Consider the following 25,704-nt stretch of genomic DNA (forward strand, 5'->3'; position numbering starts at 1 on the left):
CGAAAACACTTGTCGGCGAACAAGAGTGGAATAAGCTCTGGGAGGTTTTCTCCTCTCTTTTTACAAGTAGCAAAAGAGTCCATTATTGTCAGAGGCATATTGTTTATGTAGAAGTAAAACAATTTCAAGTAAATTAAAAAAACTTTGATTTGGATTCATCACTTTATTTACCATATTTACGTACACTTAAATACAGTATAATAAATACATAATTACATAGACAACAGAAAATGATAAAATTCAAGACGAATCGATATTAATTATTGTAGTTATGGAAAGGTGTCTTGCGACATGCCGATAATGACAGATTTTCATACCAAAACATAAATTTAATATTTTACATGAGAAGAAAAGTTTATCATCAAACACATGATCAGTATGCGTTTGCATTTGCATTTGCATTCACTTAAAAGAAACATACACAATAATAATAATAATATAGTAACCGACATGAACAAATCAGATAATATTCAGTAACAACTTTCAATAGTCCATTTACATAACAAATTGTTTTATAAGTCTTATATTTAATGATGAACATTTAAAATAGAAGCGAATCTTGAAAACATGAAAAAAACTACGGACCTCAATATATTAATATTCTTTCTACTTTCTACGGTTAAAACAATATTCTGTTGCCATTATATTATTATCATTAAATTTATTCTCTAGTGGAAAATAAAATTTGAAACATCATAACAGATAATTACATACATATTATTATTATTCAATATATTAGATATTTTTTTCAGTTATGTCGTGTAAGATCTAAATGCGTTTATAATACACAAAAGTACAGCAAGTTATGGACATCCACCGAAAGAGAAAGACATTATATCATATTGTATATACCATATATATATATATAAACAACACCTAGAGATATATTTCAAAGGTTTGAACTTACTCTTAGGACTTTCTTACGCTTTTATTAACTTTATTTTAATGAAAAACTGCTTTTTTAATATCATTCAAAAACCGATGATTCAATTTTATAATATTTATCGAAAGTACAAGATTTTTTAACACGATCAAACACATTCAGTGCTGAATTAAAAAAAAAAACATAGAATACATTCGGCTGCCTCAAAAGAAGATTTAATATATGAATTTGTGAAGAAATAGTTTACTCACGATTGAATGGCGTCAGATCAGCATCGCTTGCGCAATAACACATCAGACACTCGACAATGTTTTATCATTTTTAAGTTAACATTTATAATATTACAATATTTTAAGTCGACAGCTTTCACCCAAAATGGTGCAAGTGTGCTCCATTGTTTTTTTATTTATTTAGCAGCAACTCAGGTTACACAATAACATATATCACAAAGAGAAACTTGACAACACAATCAAAAATATACATCTCCGAGCATCCCCTTACAGTATAACTAAGTAACATAAGAACAGGTTATTTAAAAATATATATATATTAGTCTATAACTACTTAATGCATAAGGGTATATTGCCTACATTACAATGGAGGATATCATATTCCGGATTCCTGACACTCATTCATTTTCTCAAAAGCAAACAACTTCAAAATATATAATAAAGTTAATATGTTGTACACAATATATGGAATGGTTTTAGAATTTAAAATATTATCAGATTATGCATTTACTTTAAGCGATAAAAGAATGTGTAATTGAAATTTTAAAAAATCTTAATGGCTTTCGATTAGTTAAATTATTATTATGGCCAATAGTCGTGAGTTTAGTGAGAACAATAGTTTCATAGCGTTTGGTAACTTTCCAAAAAAAATCGAATTAGGCCGAAACGCTGATTACTTTAAAAATGCTATTTTTAATATGGCCTATATATACCTATCTAAAACAAATGAAGATATGGATTTTTTTGCCAAATTATACAATTTTAATAGACGCAGTGCATACTTTTAGAATTGCTCACATTTTCAATATTGCATGGCAAAACCCATACAAAATGCAAACCGGACAATCGATGCGATAATTAAACCTCCGGTCTATTTCAAGTCTTCGTCTTCGTCCCCGAGCAGATCGCGGCACTCCTTCTCCCAGTGTTTATCGTCGGACGAGCCTCGCTCTCCTCGATCGCCCGACAGAACTTCGTAGTCTCGCAACTCCGCCTCCAGTTCAGTCTCCCATTCCTCTTCTCGATATTTGCACACAAATCGCATCGCATTCCCGGTAATGTGGAATCCATTAAAAGTGGACAAAATAAAAATAAAACAATTAGATGAAGTGAACAAAACATAAATCAAACGATCCGGCACAGAACACTAAAAACTCTGTGAACTTCAACGTGACAAATTATAATCAGTAAATTGGCCATCGCGTGAGACGAGAGGGTGAACAATATGATTTATCATTCCGCAATGTATCTCGGTCAGAGGATGTATCGCATCGTGCTATATTGCAATACCGTCACGGCATCGATAAAATGAGACACGGAAGACGCATGGAATCACAATTTTGGCAATGCGGAATGACCACACAAAAATTGCAAAAATTCATAGATCATCAGTCACGACGGATCCGGGCTCCTTCATACAAAAAATTAGCAAATTTGCATATTTGAAAAGGAATAGTGCAAAAAATATAACAGAAGTTATTTAATAAATATTAAAACAAATACAACTGCAGAATAAGCAAAATTAAGTGTAATAACAAATATTAATTTTATTAAAAACTACTCGAATTGAAATAAAAAGGTGATAAAAAAATATTTTCAAAATGAGAAAGCGCTCTCCCGAAACGCACGGAATCCCTTCCTCCACAACGGGTTCTCTCGACGAGTCCCTTTCAAATGTATTGTCGCATTACAATGATACTCTAATTTTGGTGATTTGCAATTGAAAATGCAATACCTACAAATATAATAATACAATAATTATAATCTAAGTACATAATAATTTTACAATATAATCATGATATTCATAATATGTTATTAGTTTATCTATTAATTACAATACATACATGTGTCAGTAATAATAATTTAGGTCGTAAATCTCGCCGTCTCTCCTGCAAAACGATTCAATATTTATTTAAAGACGGTTCATGGGATCTCAAAAGTGGAAAAGTCTTAGGTCAGGGTGACGCTTTGCGGCGACCGCGACTGCGATCGCCGAGCGGAATTCAGTTTTGCTTATCTAGAAATGCTGAATAAATATGTCGACGGTCAAAATTAATTTATTTTCAACGATCAATTTGTATTGCGGTTCTAACTTTATTTTTCTCTATACATATTACATTTTATACAGTGATAGTTACCCCATGGGATATGACTTTCAAAGGCTTACATGTGATGTGTCTAATTTATTATATTTTATTGAAGTAAAAGAGTACTATTTAATTTGTATTACATCATGGACTCATCTCAATGAAACATTTCATACGAACCGTGTCGAACCTCAATTCGTCATAAAATGGAACCGCTGATCATGCATCATAACGTTAAGATGTTCAATTATGATGAAGGAGACATGATCTATGAAAGATATGATAAAACTTCAGCCCACGGTTCGTATAGAAAATTTGGAATGAGAACAGGTAAATTAGGTAAAAATCTTCGAAATCCATTACAATAAATTTTTACGGTAAGTCGGTAGATTAAAATTCTTTATAAAACTTTATTCTAACGCATTCAAAAGACTTACTCGATTAAGTAAATTGCTATGATAAAAAGTTGTATGTGAGAATATTTGCCAAAGAATAATTTCCCAACACTCACAAAGAGAAGAGAACGAATCATTGAATTCTTAACACTGGTATTGAACAAAATACATAAGCTATCGAGAAATAACACTTTATTTTGTTAGTACTTTTCACATTTTTTTTTATTTACTCAGTGACCGGGTTCGTCTTTATGATTTTTTCAATCGGAAGATTAGTCCGACTGTAGACATCGGAAAGCCGAAACTGATCTGGAGTGAATATAAAAATACGTAGAAATCCTGTGTTTGCTATTTCTCAATATGAAGTCGTTCCACCATTTTTGCAGAGAAATAACAGTGAAAAAAATTAATAATACATAATATGCCATGTTAGTCAAATGTGAATTGAAATTGAAAAATTGAAAAAACACAAAATCTTAATTTCAATGACAGGCAGAAATGAACTGTTCAATATTAGACATTTCGAGATAAATAATGTATACCCCGTATTTGAAAATAAGATAAAATTTTCAATTACGCATGGAAAATAATATGTACATGATAAAATTTGACAGCATTGCATAGTAAAGTCATCATCGTCTAATATTTGCGCAAGAATTATTATGAAGCGAAACGTTTTCTTCTTCTCAGTTATATTATTAGTTAATATTGCACACGTCATACATTAGACTCGGCAGCGAAAAAGACAACATTGAAATGGGATGTTTGAAATCGCGGACACGAATCTGTCAACTTCCGCAAGTCTCAGCCTGTTTTTTAATGGGCTTTTTGTTTAGTAAGACCGTGAGCGTTTTAAGTGGTATTGAATATCATCCATTGACGATATTTGTATTAGTTGTAAAAGCCTCATAAGCTAAAATAAAAAAAGATCATTTTTGTCTGAGATTATTAACAATTGTAATATCAATAGATGTGAACAATATCCATGCAATAACTCCCTTGACAAACAACACTATAATATATTATAGTATGTACCTATATCATTATTTATTATTTATTATTATTATTATTAAATACATTTTGCCTTCTATAATAATATTGTTAACAGAGGCGATATCATAAAATAGTTAAATACCAAACAGGAATATCTACACTTTTGTCATTGTAAAATATTTGACAAGGTGGAAGAAAAATAGCTATATATTATTATTCAGTAAAGTAACTTTCCCCATAAAAACACATTTCAAAGAAGGCAGTAAAATTTTGCCGGCCACTGTGGTCTTAAAAAAATGTTAAGATTTACTCGGCCACGGGTCCGCAGGAATGACACGGCCGTCATATGTTATCTCGCAAGATTTTTAAAATATTAAATGAGCAAAAGTTCATTTCGAAGAATACATCGATCGCCATAATGAACCGATAAAAACAAAGCGCTCCCCAAAATAAGCATTAGTGCGTGGTTTATGATTTTATCCCGAACCCTCCTTTTGAAAGCGCTGATGTTAATGTAATGGAAAGGTTCGGCTTATATAGACTCAGTGGAAAGTTAAAGAAAGTAAAGCATTTAAAGTAGAGGAAGGATACCCGAATATTTTGTCTGTAACGGGTCAAGATCAATATCGATATCAAGAAACAAGAAAAGTAAATTGAAGAATACTAATGGTTGGCAAATATGAAGCGTCAATATCATCGCCGAATACTGCTGCATCTATAAAAATGTCTTTTGCATGGTGAAAAAATCGACAAAATCCTTTGAACAACTATTATTTGAAATATTTCCCTTTCAGTATAATCGATTACATCAGCGATAGTTACAGAAAATCTTGTCTTATTAACTTTATTGTTTACATTGTAATAATAATTAGCGGGCAATGCGAGTTGAAGGGAATGCTATCTGTCAAACTGGCAACACGTGTTCGCCTCCGCTCGCCTTAGGCTGCACGCCGCCACGACCCCAACGAGAGCACCACCGAAAACAAATCACACTTATTATACACTTATTACACCACCTAAGCACATAAGTAATCATGTAATCATGCAATCATCTCCATCGGTATAAAATCAAGCGCTCATTTCACAATCATTATCATTCGTAACATAGTCTTGCTTCTCGTTATTAAAGAATTAATTATTGTGTTTTATGCATATTTTGAAGGCACATAGAATTGCGCCGAATACATTATTTATACACATCGAGTACTTGTGCTATTATATGGAAATATATGTACTATCTTTACACCTTATAACGACCATAATACGTGTAAACATTTTGAAAACAATTGGATATTTTAAATACCTATATAAATATAATATATTGGTGTAATATGTATAAGCGATATCTGGTGACAGAATAACAAGACACGCAATTACATACAATTGACTTAAAAATCATCTTTGACACAACATAACTGAAGAAAGTCATTAACATTTCTTTATAATATAAAGATTTTACTCAACTTTTGTTGAAGTAGCAGATGGGGTTTATTAAGGGGGGACATGCTCGTCGTAGGTCAAAATTGAGTTTTTATTGTATTTTCAAACCATGATCCTGGACACTCCTTAAACGTTGTAGATAATCTATTTATATAATTTTGAGGCCTTATTATCCTTTATATTTATTTTAAACATTTGATGACTGCATAAAGTATTTTTGTTGCATAAAATAGTATTCTTTTAAACCTCTCGCTCTAATGTTTTAGAATATAGTCATATTTCGGTACATGAATGTGCAGTGGTGTTAAGATTTTTTACATTTAATAATTTTTAAACGCATTTATAAAACCATTAGTATAATTTATGATGAGATAATTTTAGTAAAATATTCACGATAAAAAATTATATTGATAATCTCTGTGATCCCAAATTTGACAAGAATTAGGCATTTTATTATTCAAAAATCGACAAGATTAACACATTTGAAGATAATTCTAAAGATACTCATTATAAGCTATGTCTTTGACCATTCAAGTGTGATAAACATCTTACGAATAATGATTGCTTTATAATAATTATTGACCTAAGAATAAGGTAGTGTTTTTTTGAAATACGCCATTACTTTTGGCATTCCCCAGTAGTTAAGCTACAACATACGGCCGTAGCCATAAATTGACAAACTATAATTAAAGTAGGGAGTAAAATTATGTTAACGCGCGTGTTTGAACATGTACCTAACCGAATTTTTTTTTTAAACGGTACATGTTCATGATATTGCACATTCATGTACCGAAATATGACTATATTCTAAAACATTAGAGCGAGAGGTTTAAAAGAATACTATTTTATGTAACAAAAATACTTTATGCAGTCATCAAATGTTTAAAATAAATATAAATGATAATAAGGCTTCAAATTATATAAATAGATTATCTACAACGTTTAAGGAGTGTCCAGGATCATGGTTTGAAAATACAATAAAAACTCAATTTTGACCTACGACGAGCATGTGGGCCGTTAATACTTCAAACAATTATTTTAATAAAAACTGTATTATTTATAAATTTGAAAAATGTTTTACTAAATAAGCTATGCCAAAAATTAGTAAAAATTGTTATCATAAATGTAGAGATTCAATTTGGCACAAACATGTACACTTTGGAGTAAGTATATTACATAACAGTTTTTCTTGTATTTGTTGGGCCGTTAGAACCTCCGATGTGACAACTTTGTGAAATGGGGTTTTTTATAATATTATGTGTTCGTTTATTATAATTAAATCGCATAGTTCAGTAAAACCCTATTTATAATAAAATTAATTAATTATAAAAACCGCAGTGTAGGTAACAACACCTCAAAACTATATTAAACACCATAATGAATGGCGAGCTCCTACCCTATCTATCACCGGCGAAGGGTAGATGTAGGCTGTTAAGATCCAACATAAGTAGTGCACGCTAAAATTTGTCAATCAAATGTATTTGTTTTCATTGAACTAATACTACAATGTGTAGATAACATTTGTTAGTTTTTAAAATTCAATGAAACCCTGCTCAATCCTAACCATAGTAGATAATAGTCAAAAAATATTCGTTTATCTATGAAATATCTAAAATTATGTCATTAAACCATAGATAACTTTAGATATTTTATAGATAAAAGAACATGTTTTATTGATTATGATTTGGTATAGGCGGAGCTTAATATATTTTAGAAAACTAACTGACACCATCTGTAATAATATTATGTATTCTTAATTCAACTAAAACAAATAAGTATGAGTGAAAGAGTGTGCAATATTTTTGTCCAATTGTCCTTAGCACACCTAAACTATTATGGTTGGATTTGGGCGGGATAGAATTGTTTTTTTAAACTAACTAATACTATCTGCAAATAATTGTAGTCTTAGTTCAATGAAAACAAATACGTATGAGTGACTTAGTGTGCACTATTTATGTTGGATCTTAAAAGCCTACCTCTGCCCTTTGCCACTGCTATCTATTGTTTAGATAAATCAAGTTATTCTGAGACATACAAAAAGAAATTAAAGTCTACCTAAATAGGTACTAGATAATAGCTAAATCGTGAGCAGGGTTGCCAGACCAGACATTTGTGTCTGTTTAGACTGTTTAGATTCTTCTTTCAATGGATTCCTTTACCGAGTGCGATAAGTTCCTTTTCCTCCCGGCCAGTATAATTACCATAAGTAAAAATTACCATAAGAAAATATAATATAATAATTGGCTTCGACAAATATTTAAGAAAAATTGTATGTTTAACTTTGAATGTCAATTTTTCTTATCATTTTTAGGTGATACATAATATCACATTCAAAAGTAATTTTTCAGTACATTTTATTCAATTGTGTGTTTTGTAATTCCGTCACTGGATAATTTCAGTGTCTATTACACTCCTCTCACTGTTTAGCGTTAATTTTTTAATTTGTAATAATAAATTAACCTTAATTACTTAATCATGTATCGATGTAATGACAGATCTGATATACAGTAAAACCTCGTTAATACGAATTCCACGGGACCGAAAATCGAAAAAAAAATTCGAATTACGAATTATGAAATCTATGGGGCAAAAATATAAAAATTTTGAAAAAAAAAATTTTTGATTTTCATTAATATCGTTTACGATCATAGATGTGCCTACCAAATTTCCGGTTCTGTGTGTGTTAATGGATCATTAAATGTCAGGATTATTTTTATTACCTTCTTAAAATAAGTAATTTATGATTTTTTAAGAAAGGTCTGTCACAATTATTTTCAATGACTGGCTCATGAAATAGTACTTTATTAGGATTTATTGAATATTTTTATATGCCAGGACTTTAAGGTATGGTTTTATATGAAAATAATGTTCAATGGCCTTTTTTTCGCGAAAATTTCGAATTATCCGTGTTCTTATTAACGAGGTTTTACTGTATAAAGGTTAATTGAGAACGAAAATGAGAGAATTAGACAGCCCATTCGTTAATATCATTGTAGGTATTAATTGAAAACAGTTAAGGTAGACAGTGCAGAGAGAAAGGTGTCGGTTAATTTGTTATGCGTTATGTTACTAAAAGTGAAACAGTGGCAGAAGGAACATGCATTACAAGCGACCACGAACAGTGATACCTAATGGAGGACAACTAATGGATGCTAAACACTATGTAAGTTTATTAACATTGATGGATTGCAAATTCATGATTGAAACAAACAATGTGATTGAAGACAATGATGGTAAAGTGTGCCAAAATATCACAAAACAAACAACCGTGTCGCAGATATTTGTCACCAATTCAATTGTAAATTCACCAAAATCATGTATCATTTTTTGATCAAAGACCGATTCATCTATTTTATTATCCTCAGTTGAAATTGAGAATTTTATAAATAATAAAATACATCTATAATATTTATATAGATGCAATTTCAGCATAATGAAATCTTTGAGTGAAAATTTTGAAGGGTATAAGAAACATGGTTAATTTCTTATTATATTCGTCTCATATTTAATATGCATCGAGTCTCACCTTCTTGATTACTTCTGTCAATAGAAAGGCCTTTCATTCGGTTTCCGATGCTCTCTGTCGTTTCCGTTGATTTTCTCTCGGCCTCGATCAAATTTTCGCTTCTGGCCTTAGCCACATTTTTAGAGAGACCACTGTCTTTTAAGAGGTTTTCGCTAGATGATTTTTTGATAACGGCAGTGGAATCTGGATCTTTGGATTCTTTGGTTTGAAAGTCGTGTAAGACGGCGGCCGGCGCAACGGTTACCACTCCTTCAGTCATACTTCTGGCACACTCGACTGCGCTTCCTTCGACTGGATACGGTGCCGACAATTATGCAACGGGACAGAATAAAATAAAATAAAATAAAATAAACCAAAACAAAACAATATAAAATAAAATAAATATAACTAATGACAAAACAAAACATGCCAAATTAAGAGTAGAGTCAATTAGTGCCATAATATAAAAAAAGCAAATAATCGCAAACTAATTGAACAAAATGAAGCTTGTATTTAGCTTGTCTGTTTAACGTTTCTAATAATATTGTGTCAATGATTTTTCAGAGACTACATAATATAAAGTCTAAATTCCATGTGAGTTTATAATCTAAAACAACCTTAGAAACATATCTATATACTAGAAAAAATCCGAAAATAATTGTACCAAATGGGACTTGAACCCACATCCAGTGCGAGGGATGCGGGTTCAAGTCTCATTTGATGCAATTTTTTGCTAATTTTTATAATAGATACATATTTCTAAAGTTAGTCTATTAGTATATTCAATAAAGAATGTTGCATTCTTAAAACTTATATATTATTCATTGAATAAAAAAATTATAGATTATTATTATTATTCGACCATGTCCGATCCTAATAAGATCATATGGGCCTCCACAGAGTAGAGGCTTGTATTAACAGATTTTGTTTTTACGATAAATGGATGTCAGCCACTTGCTCAACATATTAGGTCCATACTCTGACTCATACACAAATTGAAAAACAATATGTGTACTTGCCAGACCCAGGATTCGAACCTGGCACCCACAGTGTTATAGGCCGAGGCTTAAGCCGCGCGGCCATCCTGGGTGTAACAATATATTCATATATTATCAGGTAACGGGTATATAAAACAACTAGTAAAGCTTAAGCCGCGCTGATGGATTAGAGTAATTGTATTATTTGTCAAGCTTTGTGGAATATCATCATGGCTGTTCACTGCGCTGATTACAATCCAATATGTTTAAATACAAGAGGGAAATTACCATTTACGGTCAAATTGACTAGGTATACAAACTGATTTCTTTGAAAATTGTATTGTTTTTAGTCATAATATTGCTCAATCTGCTGCATCCAAACAAATATATTGAGCAACAAAATGTGAATTTGAACCAGCCGCAGGATTCAAACCCGTAACACATTAACCAGGAAGCGTAGTCGCTAACCGATACCCTACAGTGAGACACACGGGGAACTTAATAAGTTCAGAGGCCTTATCGGAGCTATAAAAATTCAAATATTATATAGACATCAGTGTTAAAAAAATATAAACTCAAAGAATGCAACAATAAATAAATGAATATAAAATGAAACCTACAGATGGCGCCCTACGGTGAAATGAAAAGATTAAGAGAGAACTAGGGCGATGCGTGTTCAATGAAATGGAGGTAGAGGTGATGGTGACGGTGAAAGCGTACCTTGTGGTTCATCCACGCTGGTGAGTCGGCTGGCAGGCAGGCTCTCGTTATTCTCTTCGCTGGCCTCCATGAACTGGCAGATGAGGGAGACACGGTAGAAGTAGTTCCGCCAGAAGTTCTCCTCCGTGATTCTGAAACAGTTTTCATCCTGACATGAACACCTTTATTTACACGAGACAGTCGAATGATGAAAACCTTGAGCCAAAGTGAAGCCGAAAAAACTATCATTAAAGTCGGTAAGTTTATAAGCTGTCAATAATGTGTCTCAAGATTTATTTGAAAGGGCTGTCACTCAGACAAAAATACTTTTCCATTTGTGTTAGAAACCTAAAGAAAGATATTTTGTACATAATGAACTATTATTAACGAGTAATAAAAGCAAGAAGACATCAACTGACAGTAGGCCGTCGTTTTGTTTAAATATTAATTTTTCAATAGTTACCAATTCAACTAAAAATTCTGGAATAACATTCAGGTGTTGTAATACAAGAGGGTTGTAATATTACCACTATTTTAGTAGTTCAAACTCTTTGGCTAAAATGAAATAAATTTTGTTTAATTATTATTATAAACCGTTAAATTGCTTATCTTCTTCTCGGGGTGCTTTTTATGAAAGCTTGATAAGAAAATTGTAATACCTTCGTAATATTGTATGCCCTGCGCCAGTGACATTGTTTATCACAACAGTATTTGCTGCTAGCTTTATTAGGAATCTGAATACTGACTGTCAAGACCCACCGGTAAGTACCTACGTAGTTATAATAATAATATGCAATTATTCCAAATGTTCTGTTCTCAGGATATTAAGAGGTCTGTTTTCGCATTCTAGACGAAGAACTGAAAGAATAAAAATGTCAAATTGAAAATATTAGTAGTCACTTTCCAAAACAGTGACACCGAAAATAATGAACAACGAACCAATCGATAAATAAATATTTAGGGACACAAGTCGATGACAAATAGGATCACTCTTGAGAAATAAAAAGAAAGACGGCTATTGCTATTGCAAAGAGTGCCTTTCTCAAAATAAGGCGCCTCACCCTAGACCTCAGAATGTGTACGGTTCGCTGAATGATGATAGACCATGAAATATAATACTGCATTTTGTCATTTAAGAACCTCCGTGAACGGCGCGAGTGCAGCTCCACTGAACTGTTCCGGGTGGCAGATGACAAAGGGAAGATTACCTTGACGGTGACCGAAATCTGATACGAGATGGCGCAAAGGGAAGAATTGAAATGGTAGCGGTGCACTTACGCGATGGGCACGAGGTCGTAGCGCATTTTTTCAAGGTTAGGGTCCTCCGCCATGATGGCGACTGCTACAGGATACGACGTGTCGTAGTCGAAATTGAACTCTACTCCGGCGGGCGGCGCGCGAACGAAGTTCCGTCTATCCTGGAATCCAAAGTCAAAAACCACATCAACAACAAATTGATACATAATAATAATTACAACATTATGTTCGATGAACATAGACATCCTATAGTCAAATTTTTGACATACCTAAATATTATTTGAATATTGTTTTAATTTTAAAGCTGATTTTTGTACTAGTTAATTTTTTATATCGAATATTGTGTTCTTGAAGGCAAAATGATTTTTAAATCTAATGTGATATAAAACCTGGTCATACACCATATTACTATAATATAGTGAAACAATATAATGCTAGAAGATGGGCAGATGGGATATCTTCCAGTACCCAACAATTAACAGGACAAATTTGATTATTACCATTGATAACGGTGGACTGCATTTACATAAACAATATTGTATCTCTTTATTTCACAAGACTATGTGTAGTTTTCTGTCAAAACTACTGAACTTAGGCTGATGTGGTATGATAATTTTTGAAATAATTTGGGCTCAAAAAATACAAATAAAAGTCTACACATAGGTATATTAAAAATACAAAAAAAATCTAATGCTAAAATTGCGAATGTGACTGTTTGTTTGTTTTTGTTTACTTTAAAGTCATGAAGATATCAATTAATAATATAAATTTAATCCTTACAGCGCGGACGGCACAGCTGTTATGTCCTCAATAGAGGGCCACTAGATATAATTAGTATGTTATTTAAAAATGCGGTAATTAAATGCTCCGCGGTGAAGAAGTTAATAGATTTTGGGTAAGACCAAAAAGTGCTCCAATTTCTGATATTATAATACACCGAAATTCACCATTGGAATCATTGAGGTACCTTTGCAGCAAATGTTGTATTTGAGGGAAAGCTTTTCTTACAGTTAAATATAAAGAACAAAGAATAGCAATCGTACCGTAGATAAAGAAAGGCATTCCTCCTTAAGCGCCGCCTCGTCGTCGCGGCCAGCCCACGGCAGCTCCGCCGGCCCCTTGCCGCCCGCCTGCCCGCGGATGAACGCGTCCTGTTCCTTGTTGAACTCTCCGAGGAGACTCTGCAAATTAAATCAAATGTTATTGGGATCAGTGACAATATTTAGAAATTTTCTCCTGATTGTATGTAAACATCATATTGATTCTGCGTCATATAGAATTGATTTTGGTATTGACTTATTACTTATTATTATTACGCAGGTGTTCCAAATGAATATGTTTCCAAAAGTAGTTTATTCATATAGGTAGATATAGGTAATCGATTATTTTTTAAACAAAACTCACTATGATCATGGAGTAATATTAATATACCTACCTACCTAATCACAATTATTACTGAATCTGAGATTATAATATATGTATTGTCAAATTATTTCACTGTATACTGTAGGTATACGAAATATAAAAAATGTATTTTCACAATATCCTCTTTGATAGCTGATGAGTGATGATCTAGACTCTAGAGCAGCGGTCCCCAACCGGTGGTCCGTGAAAGAATTTTGGTGGTCCGCAGAGTAATTTGAATATATTTGCAATTTTCGTATTTATTAAAAAGTTTCAGTATATTCTTATAATATATTTTTTTACAATTTTAGCCCTATTACGTCGTCGTCAGTCCATATTCAATGTGTTAAAGAAGAAATAAATTGAATAAAGTTTGCTGTTCGGGATAAAATAAAATGCAAATATCGACACACTGATATTATTATTTATTATTCTTGGAAACGGCCGATGTCGATATTATCTTGTTTACTCATTGCATTATAATATATCATGAGCAACTTGCTGCGCAAAAATTATCTCCAGAACTGCACTGAGTCTCTGATGTAATTAAAATTGTAATCGAAATTCGCCATAAAGTGCTCAATTCTCGAATCTTTGAAGTACTTTGTGAAGAAATGGGCCTATAATTCGAAGTTCCAAGATCTCTTGTCTGACGACGATTGGCTGGCGAAGCTTGCATACCTGGCAATCATTTTTCTCTGTTAAACGAGTTGAACGCGCCCTTGCAAGGACTGCACACAGGCGTGTTCACATTGCAAGGCAAAATTGAAGCATTTTAAAGGAAGATATTGCTGTAGCAAACGCGGTTGGCTGAAGAAGATCTGTAAATGTTCTCTAATTTTGATCATTATGTGAAACAGGAAGATGTCAACCGACAGGTGATAACTCTTTTTCGATAGCACTTACAGTCGCTCACTGACTCTTTCTGTCGTTATTATCCAAAGAAAGACGATCCTAGACACGGAAATACATGGATAATAGATCCATTTACGGCGAAAATCGATAATTGTAATTTGAACATATAAGAAAAAGAAAGCCTAATTGATATATCATTCGACGATGGTCTCAAAAGTAAATTCCACTCGTCTGTATCAAGATCCCATTTTTGGCTTTCTGTTGAAAAATGAGTACCGAGTGTTGAGTGAAAAGGCCTTAAAAGTTTTGATTCCCTTTACAACTACATATTTGTGTGAAAAGACATTCTTATCGATTACAGCAATTAAAACCAAGTACCGCAGTCGGTTTGAAATACAAACGGCTCTCCGTGTTGCAGTAACGTCATTGGAACCAAAAAGCAACAAAGGTCACACTGATTATCTTACTGTTACCTGTAATTGATCTTTTATGCACCTCTATGTCGACGTAGAATTCATATTCATTTAATAATAATCGTATTGATTCTTTTTCAATAAAATGACATTTAAAATGTTTTTTTGTGCATTTTTCGTAATGAATATATGTGTTAATAAGTTTATTTATTATAATTCTTTTATCATTATATTGACATTAACAAGTGTGGAAAAAATATGTGGTAGTGGTCCGCGGGATTCAAGATTTTGAGTTTAGTGGTCCGCGAGGTCCAAAAGATTGGAGACCGCTGCTCTAGAGCAGGGTTGGCGAACCTTTTTACGTACGCGTGGCCCAAATATCTCAAATATAATTTTTTGACGTGGTGAGCAGTTTTTATTGTGAAAAATAGTTTTTTTTTTAATGATGATGTTCTAGATACCACCCATAGAAAATAGCACACATATAGCTTTATCACTTTTTTCAATTAAGCCATACACGTCAGTCCTCCATTTTTGAAATTGTATTGCAGAATTACTACTAAGAGGTCCATAAAATTTTTTTTTTCTTATTTGGTGCAGCCATTTTTTGTGGGTAGACATGAAATTGTTTGTTAATTTAGTGTAGTTCGGTTCTTTACGCACAAATTGATACCAGAATTGCTCCGATCAGATGAGGCATTCTCTCGCTACAGTGGTCTCAAGCTTTGTAAATCGATAACATTAGAGGTTTGCGGCGCGGCATCCCCCGCCACCTGATGAGGTTAGTGCGATAATATTATATGTGACGCAGAAAGCCTAAAGACACACCTGTGCAAATATATATTTACATTAAACATAATGCTTATTCTTGAAGAGTATTTGCTTGCAATTTTTTATACAATGCGATCTATCATTAGGTATTTAATTCTCTTCAAATGCGTGCCATGCAAAATCATTTCGCGTGCCATAGGTTCGCCACCACTGCTCCAGAGCATACATGCCTTAAGGCCGAACGTGATTTTGTCAATGCTTCCACGCAATCATTCCAAAGATAAATTTTCCTATCCATCGGAATGAGGTAATCGAAAAGCTTTAAAAAACAAGCTGCATCCATATGCTCTGCCTGGAGGTGGTATTATGAAATAAAAGTATTTAGATACACATGCGTCACTACAGATACAATGGCTTCAATATGACTTCGTTCTGACACTACGATACCGACGCTACGCCGTAGACTGCAATGGGCCTACGCCGTAGATGTGCGTAGACCTACGTCGTAGAAGTCTAAATAATATTATTAATATTATAATGCTTGCCGAATTACCATTTAAAAAAACAATTACTGCTCTCGAAATAATAAAACCAATATCGTTACAGACATAAGTAGACAAATGACATGGGCCAATAGTCACTGCAATATTAGTAGCCGATCACTTCCAAACTAACTATAACCAGTGTCCAAATAAACATAAAGGATATCTCGAGTTTCCTTCTCGTAATGGATCGCCATAAATAATGATTGAGCATACGCAGCATTAGCGCAGCACGGGCCACTGGACGAGAAGACTATTAGAAAAACATTGAAGAATGTTTTGTAAGCGCTTTGCCATTTTCGGGCACATGGCAAATAATTTAGGAATAATATTTCCTTATGTTTAAAACTGACATCGCTTTACTTGAACGTCATTAGCAACATCTTTATCGTCATCAGGTATCGCAGAAGGTCATTCAAATCTCGAAACTCGTCGGTAACCTTCTTTTGTACATAGTACAATTCTTGTGTTCAAAACATATCAATATTTTTATGTTATATCGAAATATTGACCTGTATGTCCCAGATAACCATTTTATAAATCGGGGCATCAGATGTTTAAGGTGCAGAACTTGCCATTGGTGTGATACCAATAATTGGGAGGACAATAATTGTATTCAACCAAATAGTTTCCAATATTGATGTAGGTACCTATTCCACATTGACTGGCTTTAAGTGGACGATGTTTTTTATATATTGTTTAATCTAATTAACTCGTTCCATGTAGATAGGTATTCCGTATCATATTCTTCTGATTACACTGTTTTTGTAGATATTTTTACTTATTTTGTTTACGCCACGTTGTGAATATCTTGAATTTTTCATTTATAAATTTCGTTGTATGTCAAAAATTTTGATTTTAATGTTATTTTTTTCACTTACGACACTTTAACATGCGGGTTCAGATTTATACTCTTAAGAAAAAGCCTTTACATTTCGTAATGTTTGAACAAAAGACTTGCACGTACGCAGGTGGTATAGGAATATTGACGGGCAGGCCGGCTTTTTACAACTTCCCATTTTCATTATAATATACAGGTACAAACATGTAACAGGATATGACGTAACATAATAAATAAGACAGTTTTAATCTAAAAGAATAAATAAATCTAAAAATTAAGAATAAGGTTGCGAATGCTTTTCAATGAAATTATTGACCATCCGGTGTAAACTAATAACAATAACAAAAGCTTCACTGATAATAGTGATAATAATATTATGTTAATATCATTGAGTGAAAATTTCTACTGTTAATGACATGGTTTTTTAAATGGCCGTTAACTTTATAAAAAAGAAGCGTATGTCCACTGGCTACGAACAATAAAATATTTGATAAAAAATAAAGTTATATTCTCATAACAAAAAAACCTATTCTGGCTGGCACACATCTGTCTACGAAAAACGTACATAATTGGGTACTTGTCATTGTCAGCTATACAGACGAAAGGATTATTTACACATTATATTAAATCGCGAATTTCATAGCCTCGAGTGGAAAAGCAGTTTCAATGCACTGGAGAGAGAACATCTATTCGGTATGCCGTATCTTTAATCTAATACTAGAATAATTAAAAGCAATAAGCGGTCAAGGCAAGAGGAGAGGAGAGTGCCGCTAAAAGCTTTTTCATAAGGTCACAGTTCGCAGAGGCGTGGGGTGAGTATCGAATTATCGATTGCTCCGTCCGACAAAACCGCAACAAGAAAATTTTATAAAACGCGAAGCAATTCCATTTTATTCCCGTGAGTCGGGATAGGGATTCCAATCCCGGGATCCCGAACTATTTTCGATACCTATGAATCCCGGGATTGGTAAACATAATCCCGAAACTTTCGGGATTGAGTTTTTTTATTAATTTTTATGGAAAATAAAATAAAAACGAAAATATAACAGAAAAAAATACTTTTGATATTATACAAATACATAAGAAATAAACTGAGTTTGAATGAAGTTTGATTTATTACCCATGTGTTGCCAATTCATTTTATTTTTTCACATAAATTAATAAAAATGAGAACAATGCTTCGCACTTTTAACAAAGTGATTCCACCATGTTTTTTAATGTATTTGTCATTTTTTTTTATTTTAATTGAACTTGTATTTGTTATCTTTTCATAAATAAATAAAACTGTTTTACTTTCACATTATTATTTATACGTATTACAATATTATTTACTCCATTAAACCTATGTATTTCCAAGATTGAACGTACACAATATTAACAATAAATGTCTTAAATAGTATAAATTATACTAAATTCATTTTTGACCGATTTTATCAACGTTATTTGTATATATAGAAATTTTATATTAACTATTGAAAAAAATGCCAATCCCGGGACCAGTCCCGGGATCGTCAAATCGTAATCCCGAAATCCCGGGATCAAGATTTTGGCTCGGGATTGGATTCACTAGTCGTGACGACATGTTCGTAATAATGCGACTATTTATAATAGGAATTTAAACGGAGTGCGATTACATTACAGAATTACATACTACAGTACTACTTAACTGACTTGAACTGAAAGGAGCGTGATGCTACGCTACATCTCCGTCTTAAAATTAGTGTTTCCTTCTCCTTCCAATCGCCAACAGATTTTGTTCGTACGTAAACGGATAAATACAGACGATACCCGCTACATGTCCACACTATTGTAACACAATCACTGCTGACCTGTTAATTAATATTTAATTACCACATTTAAATATCCTGTTAATTATATCTAATGGCCAGGTAATGCAAACGCGCCTGTCGCGTTATCAGCACTAAATGAGTTAAGTGTACACTGTGACGTAACGAATGATATTTTCCATCAAAGTTTTTGTGGTAGCGTTCCGGTAAGAACTCCCCATAGCCCCTGTTGCGAATGGCGTACACGCCGTACACTAGAGTGTGCGGGTAAATAGGGAGCATTATTGCAAATCTTCATACATGTTATTACTGCATTGTTGTCATATTCTGATAACGCTCTCTGCAGCTCAGCGCCAAATTGTCATTGTAAAATTACATGTGGAACCTAGTTTAAAATTAACTCTACCTATCATTGCAGAATTATTAGTTAGATGTATTTGGCTTATTCTGAAAAACTATTCCATTCCACTATTAATATTTAATGTATTCCTGGTAAATCAATGCTTTGCACATTCAAAAAAAATCGACCAAAGCGTGCTTGTAACGCGAGGATTTAAAATCAAAAGAAAACCTAGAAGTACTTACTATGCCAATATTTAATTTAAATTCCACGGAAAAGTATGCTAATATCCTTCAATAGGAATAAAAAATTATGACTAAAATATAAAATTCTTTTTGTCAAAGTGGCATACTTAATTACGCTAAATAAATTGTGCGTGTATGTTGGGTACCAACTGTACAATGTAAATCAAGCACGAAAAATAAATAACATTTTCAGCAAAAAATAAATATTGAAGTAAGTATCTATTACTCGGGAGAATCGATTTAAATTGGATCACAATAATAACAATATTGTACGCGCGGCTCCACTTTTAGTGTTGTAATGTATTGAACCCTAAGCGATTGTTAAAACATTGCAAGCGATCCGAAGACCATTACCATTACAAGACAATGCTGATTAAGTGAAATGTCATCGCTTTTTATTGACAATAGATTCACCCTCGATTGGCACTATGTGATTATGATTGTCACATAAATACAACTTCGATTAATACTCTCATGTGCATGTGGAAACATCGCGTGTGTGCGGATGGTCTAATTATGTAAGTGATGTCAAGATGTTAGTACCTATTTAATTGAATTCATATAAATAAATTATTGTTATCACTTATCAATAATGACGAATGAATTTTCACCGTACTTGTTCGGATAACTCATAGCCACAGGTGAGGTCAATATCATAGTACAACGCCGATGTAAAGACGCCTTAATGGCTCGATGACATTGAGCTACTTTACAAGCTACAAGCCAGCGAATTTACAATCTACTTGTAAACTCGCCCAGTGTCATCATCGAACTAGCTAACAAGCAGATTGTAAACAATCTTCCGAGAAAAGTTGAAAGCCGGGCTACTTTACTCGCTACTCGCTGGCGTGTGGGCCGGTCTGCGTCTGCGCAGTAGAGCGATAGTGGCGACCTCCCGGTAAAAAACGAACCACTCAATACGTCCTGTCAAAATAGTACCAAAAATGACGGTTTTAACTCGATAGCTTGTCGGCTTCTGAGTGAGTGAAAAGTTTTGTGTGCCATCATCACAATCGCACTAGCTGACTCGCCCGCTTTTAAACTCGCCGACAAGCAGCTTGAAAAGTAGCTCAATGTCATCGACGCATTACTGGAGCATACGCACGACGTAGGCCGCTCGCGATTTTGTTACTATTGCTATACAATTATTCCAGGGTCTAGCTGGTGCGCGATAACACAATTCCGTTCACTTAATCTGAGATTACGAATGTATGTACGATTTGAGGGTGACGGGATCGGTGTCGGGGAAAATGTTTACACACCACTAATCAAAATTAGTAGTACCCACAGAAACACTCAGTCAGTATAGTATATGAGATAGGTATTCAAATAGTGTGATTCGATGTAATTCAACATTTAACGCAGATGTCATATTATTTATATATTATATTCCAGTATTCGGGAAACATTTCCATTTGTTAGTAACGAGGCGCGATCCTATTACGAGTTTCGCTGTAAACCCCACCCCGTTCCGAGGCATTATTTTTACTGCGCGGCACAGCATTTGCTTATTTTTGCGACCATAATAAAACATCACGACATTTATTAATATATATAAAAATGTAAGAGGGAAGGTATAAAAATGAAAACTATTTCGATCGTAAGCGGATAAGAACATATCCCGAAGATTGGAAAGAGACTTACGAGAGAAGAAACACAGTCAATAATTAAGATTTAGACGGATATTCTTTGATGAATTAGTTTCTCAATGAAACATGTTAAATGAATAAAACCAAAGTTCTTTTTGATAATTATAAAATAACCCTGTGTTTACCCAACGTAAATAATTGTTCCATCCATTACAAAATATGAAAGTGTTCATGATACATATGAAACCGGAATTAATTCAATTTAAATATGCATACCTAAATCGATTGTGGTTCACCAAAGTAGTGTAATAATGAATATTTAATAGAAGTCGAATACATATTGTTATTTCATGTAGGTATATAATATTCCCTGTTAATTTCATAATGTTCTATAATATTGAAACTAATTTAAATAATTCAATAGACAAACGAATATTTCCAAAATCTACATTGAGTCGTAACGGTATATAGGTATATATATATTTATTATATACATATAGATAGATCTTTAATAATATGGGAGTTAAGCGTTTAATACTTAGATATCGAAATTAATAATATCGGCGATAGTTTAGTTCGGCACCGATCTTCCGATTCCTGTTTGAGAGTTTCGTCCGGAACAATCTGACGCTGAGCTGCCGCCCAACGGGATCCCCCCGGGCCCTGGCCCTACTCGGCCACAGAACACAATATTATTATTACTTGGCTAATTTATAGCGCGCGAATAACAAAGATAGGTACAGTGCAACCCCGATCTACCGATCTCGCATAAATCGTTTTCCCGCACGGATCGTTCATTTTTGAAAGTCCCGTCAAACACCCATAAGAACAATGTTAAATAATCTGGCATTAACCGTTCCTCAATTTATCGTTTTCCTCGATCAATCGTCTAAATATTATGGTCCCGTCACAAATAATATTATCCCGATTGACCATTTTTGTTGAAAATTTTTCATTTCGCTTTCGTAGAATTGTTTATGATACATACAGACCTTTCAGTCGCGTCGCTTTGTTTGCACAGGTCGGTCGGCGCTCAGGCTTGCCTCGCATCTCGTATCACGATTTTTTATAAGTCGCAACTAAAATGCTCCCCATGAAGAAAACTAGAACTCTAGCTGAGAAACTGAAAATAAATATATCCCGCATTTATCGTTTTTTAGGGTCCCTTGAAAACCATAGAATCGGGGTTTCGCTGTACATAGAAAACACTGATTAGTGATTAAGTATACCAATTTAATTCGGTGAACACATTTTCTTTCATTTTAAAACAGGGTAATCTTATTTTCAGTTGTGCGTGATAAATTACACATGAAAACTAATTGCACTAATTATATTATTTCAATACATCCATTTTTTTTCTCCAGCCAACCGGTTGACAAACCTAATTGGTTATTTCGCGAATATTCGCAAATATATTCGAGAATAGAACATACCTTCGCGTTGAAGGAAGACTCGATCGCGAAACCTCGGAGAGTAGAGATTCAAATCCCGCTGCGCCGTTTCTCAACGCACGTCGACCTTCGACTTTTTTAGTACAAAAACTATATTATTATAGTCGAGTTTCAGACTGTATTGTGGTTTGTAACAGTGGCATACCACATTTCTCATTTTTAAGTAATTACTATCACGCGAAAAATATTCTTAAACCTAATTTTATTTTGAAATAAATATTTTACCTACAATTTAAAAAGCCCAAAACTCTCAGTATGGTCCAGATGAGGGTTTCACATGCCTTAATTTTAATTTTTTTGGTAAGTCTTCATCTGAAATGTGTTTATAAACTGTAGTAGGTTTTTTTTAGTTTTTTTTTACAAAACCATTGATTTTCGAAAGGAAAACTAAGTATTGTAATAAATAAGAAACCACACACTCATAGATAAGATTGTTGAAAATCCTCGACGTCATAATATTATTTTTAATACTCGTCTGTACCTATGTAACAGAAATCTTAACAACCGTTCACACTGGCAACTGCATGTTACTACATGGAGCTACATGTCGTTGCTTTTGGAATGGGTAATATTCGGAGATTGCAAACAAAATACTCGTGAAAGACTTTACATAGTCGAGTCAGTCGTCGCTGGCACGTTCAGGTTCGTTGACGTCATGTCCCCCTTCTTTTCAAATTTTCACACTTTACCAGAAACAAAAGCGCCATTAAGCCAGCGAGGAGTATCCCTCTCATGGGCGTTACGATGCAAATAAAAAGGATAAAAAAGCGGAGATAGCGTTTACCAAAAATATACACGGCAATTTTCGCGAATCCCCGCGAGGGACTTTGTATTCCTTTCCGAAAAGCCTTAATACGTATTCTTATATTAGGTATAGGCACTCACACACCCGCTGATGTATTTCCACAAAATAAATACAGGTAGTCTCCCGTTATTTACATTACATGCGGAAAAAAAAGATTTAACAGATCAACTCTCTTCCGATTAGACAAAAGGCTAAAAGAATACATAGTAATTATTATTATTAACATTGTCGCGTATTAACGCAAGTATTAACTTGTTCGAATGTCTTACCACTAAAAATAATAAAATAAATATATTTTTTTCTTCAAGTACTGCACTTGGCACTTGAAATGTTCGTATCTTTTTGGGATGTTTTAGGTGATCATATCAACATACATGTGCATGCAACATACATATGTATGAACTGACTACACAGTGTCGATCTGAGCTGAGAGCAGTAGACATTGCAGTTGTATTGAAATATAATTACATTTAGATATGAAAGTATGGGCTGTTGGCTGATTCAGATCTTCTATTCACTATTACATAACATTATTTTGTTATAACGAATAATTATTGAGACTTTCTAAGTATTCAAGTAAATAAATTATATGTAAATAAAGCACTCAGTAGAAAATCGTCAAGATAGTTCTGCAACTACCCGCTTGTACGGTTCAATGCGACAAAACTTTCTCAGCGCCATATCGGGGCAGGGTATTGACTCCGAGTTGAATAAGAATGCCATTTTCCAGCGAGAAAAGATTTTCCCACGGCGCGACGGTCTCTACTTATACGTTCACAAAATGCCATTCGACCGCACGCTCTCTAGTAGAAGGGGAAGGAAAATAAAAATAATGTTGCCCATATTTATATTTTTCCACATCTTATTGAATCTTTTTAGATCGGTATTTATATGTATAACGTCCTCCTTTAATTGCTCCAAAATCCTGCGAAAGCCTCGAGTTTTTCAGTATCCTCCGCACAATAATCCCCGCGTATGCGGAAATTATCATGAAAAACAATATTGTAACGAACGTGAAGACATCTGAATCTTTAAATTTAAAAATAAATTATGAAACTTATAAATTAAAAAATCGACAACCGATGCCAAAATTTGGAGGATTTCATTTGTTAATTACATACCATCGATGATCGATAATAAAACATATTATTTTGATATATAATATAAATACCTACCTACCAAACTCTAGCATAAAGTTAACTAAATAAACCATATATATTATTATACTTAAAACTTGCGCTGAAACCTATATTCACATTTCTTTAATTAAGGGTGTGTCACGCTTCGCGAAGCGTTTTCTATCAACATAATGTCCCTGCTATGTGTTTACTGTTTACATACATAGATAGTACATAAGTACGTAAGCAGTAAATAGGTAACTAATATATTTACGAAAATCACTGCTCGGGCACCCTCGTCAAAGCTATGCGACAACGTCAATGGCGAAAACAGACTGATTCTTGCGGTTTAATGGGACTTGACGTATTGAATTAACATTTTAGAGAAGAAACGCATAATTATTGAAATTTATATTTGAATCAGTGATGCCAACCGTACTATAATTATAGTACAATACTATAATTTTAATTCTGCGAAAAATGTTAAATTCTATAATTTTACGCCAAATATACCAAAATCCAGGATCCAAGACAAAAAATGTTCCCGTAGTATAATTTTTTCAGAAATACTATATTTTTTACGCCTTTGTACTATAATCAGCACAGAAAAAGATGGCAACACTGATTTGAATCAGATATACCTACAGGTTTGTAGAGCGAAATATTAATATTATTATACAAAGATATACAATAAATAATAGTTGTTCGTATATTGTTTGATAAGTCTGCAACGATACCTGAACTGGTTGGTCTACATCGGAAAGATTTAGCTAGCCTTCAATATTAGGGCTAAATTATATGCCTAACAAGTGATACGTTTTTAAATTTAACCCTCTCGACCAATTATCCCCTTTTCTACATTTTTACTCAAATCATTTGTACGCTCACTACACAATATTGACAATACTTAACTATAACATTACGTAAACTCAAAGATAAATCATTTACGCACACATGCGTTTAGATAAACCTAACCATGTGAGCAAAATGCGTGTGCGAACATTTGGTAAATGCTAAGACAGTGATAAACTCATTTTATAACTATGCGGTACCTAATCTACATAACAGAATAAATAT

The 25,704-nt window shown here is 33.4% G+C and overlaps 1 protein-coding gene across 5 annotated transcripts in view; it reads right to left on the bottom strand.

Annotated features, from left to right (window-relative positions):
* Nucleotides 1-149: 149 nt before the first annotated feature.
* The window catches only part of Sap47 (Synapse-associated protein 47kD), a 140,451-nt gene continuing 114,896 nt past the window's right edge, over nt 150-25,704 (bottom strand). For 2 of the 5 annotated variants that reach the window (XM_085957270.1, XM_085957268.1), the window contains exons 5-9: nt 13,510-13,647; nt 12,488-12,627; nt 11,231-11,361; nt 9,555-9,845; nt 150-2,133 (exon numbers count right to left, since the gene is read on the bottom strand). In XM_085957270.1, coding sequence (XP_085813396.1) covers nt 1,985-2,133; nt 9,555-9,845; nt 11,231-11,361; nt 12,488-12,627; nt 13,510-13,647 — 849 coding nt within the window. In that variant the 3' untranslated portion in view covers nt 150-1,984. Of the gene's footprint in view, nt 2,134-2,171; nt 5,532-9,554; nt 9,846-11,230; nt 11,362-12,487; nt 12,628-13,509; nt 13,648-25,704 lie in introns of those variants that run through there. The other 3 variants (XM_085957269.1, XM_085957271.1, XM_085957272.1) reach the window with 3 other exon arrangements.

This window comes from Rhyacophila brunnea, unplaced genomic scaffold, assembly GCF_057557595.1.
Source record: "Rhyacophila brunnea isolate RB1 unplaced genomic scaffold, BYU_Rbru_1.0 scaffold_6, whole genome shotgun sequence".
Taxonomy (NCBI): domain Eukaryota; kingdom Metazoa; phylum Arthropoda; class Insecta; order Trichoptera; family Rhyacophilidae; genus Rhyacophila; species Rhyacophila brunnea.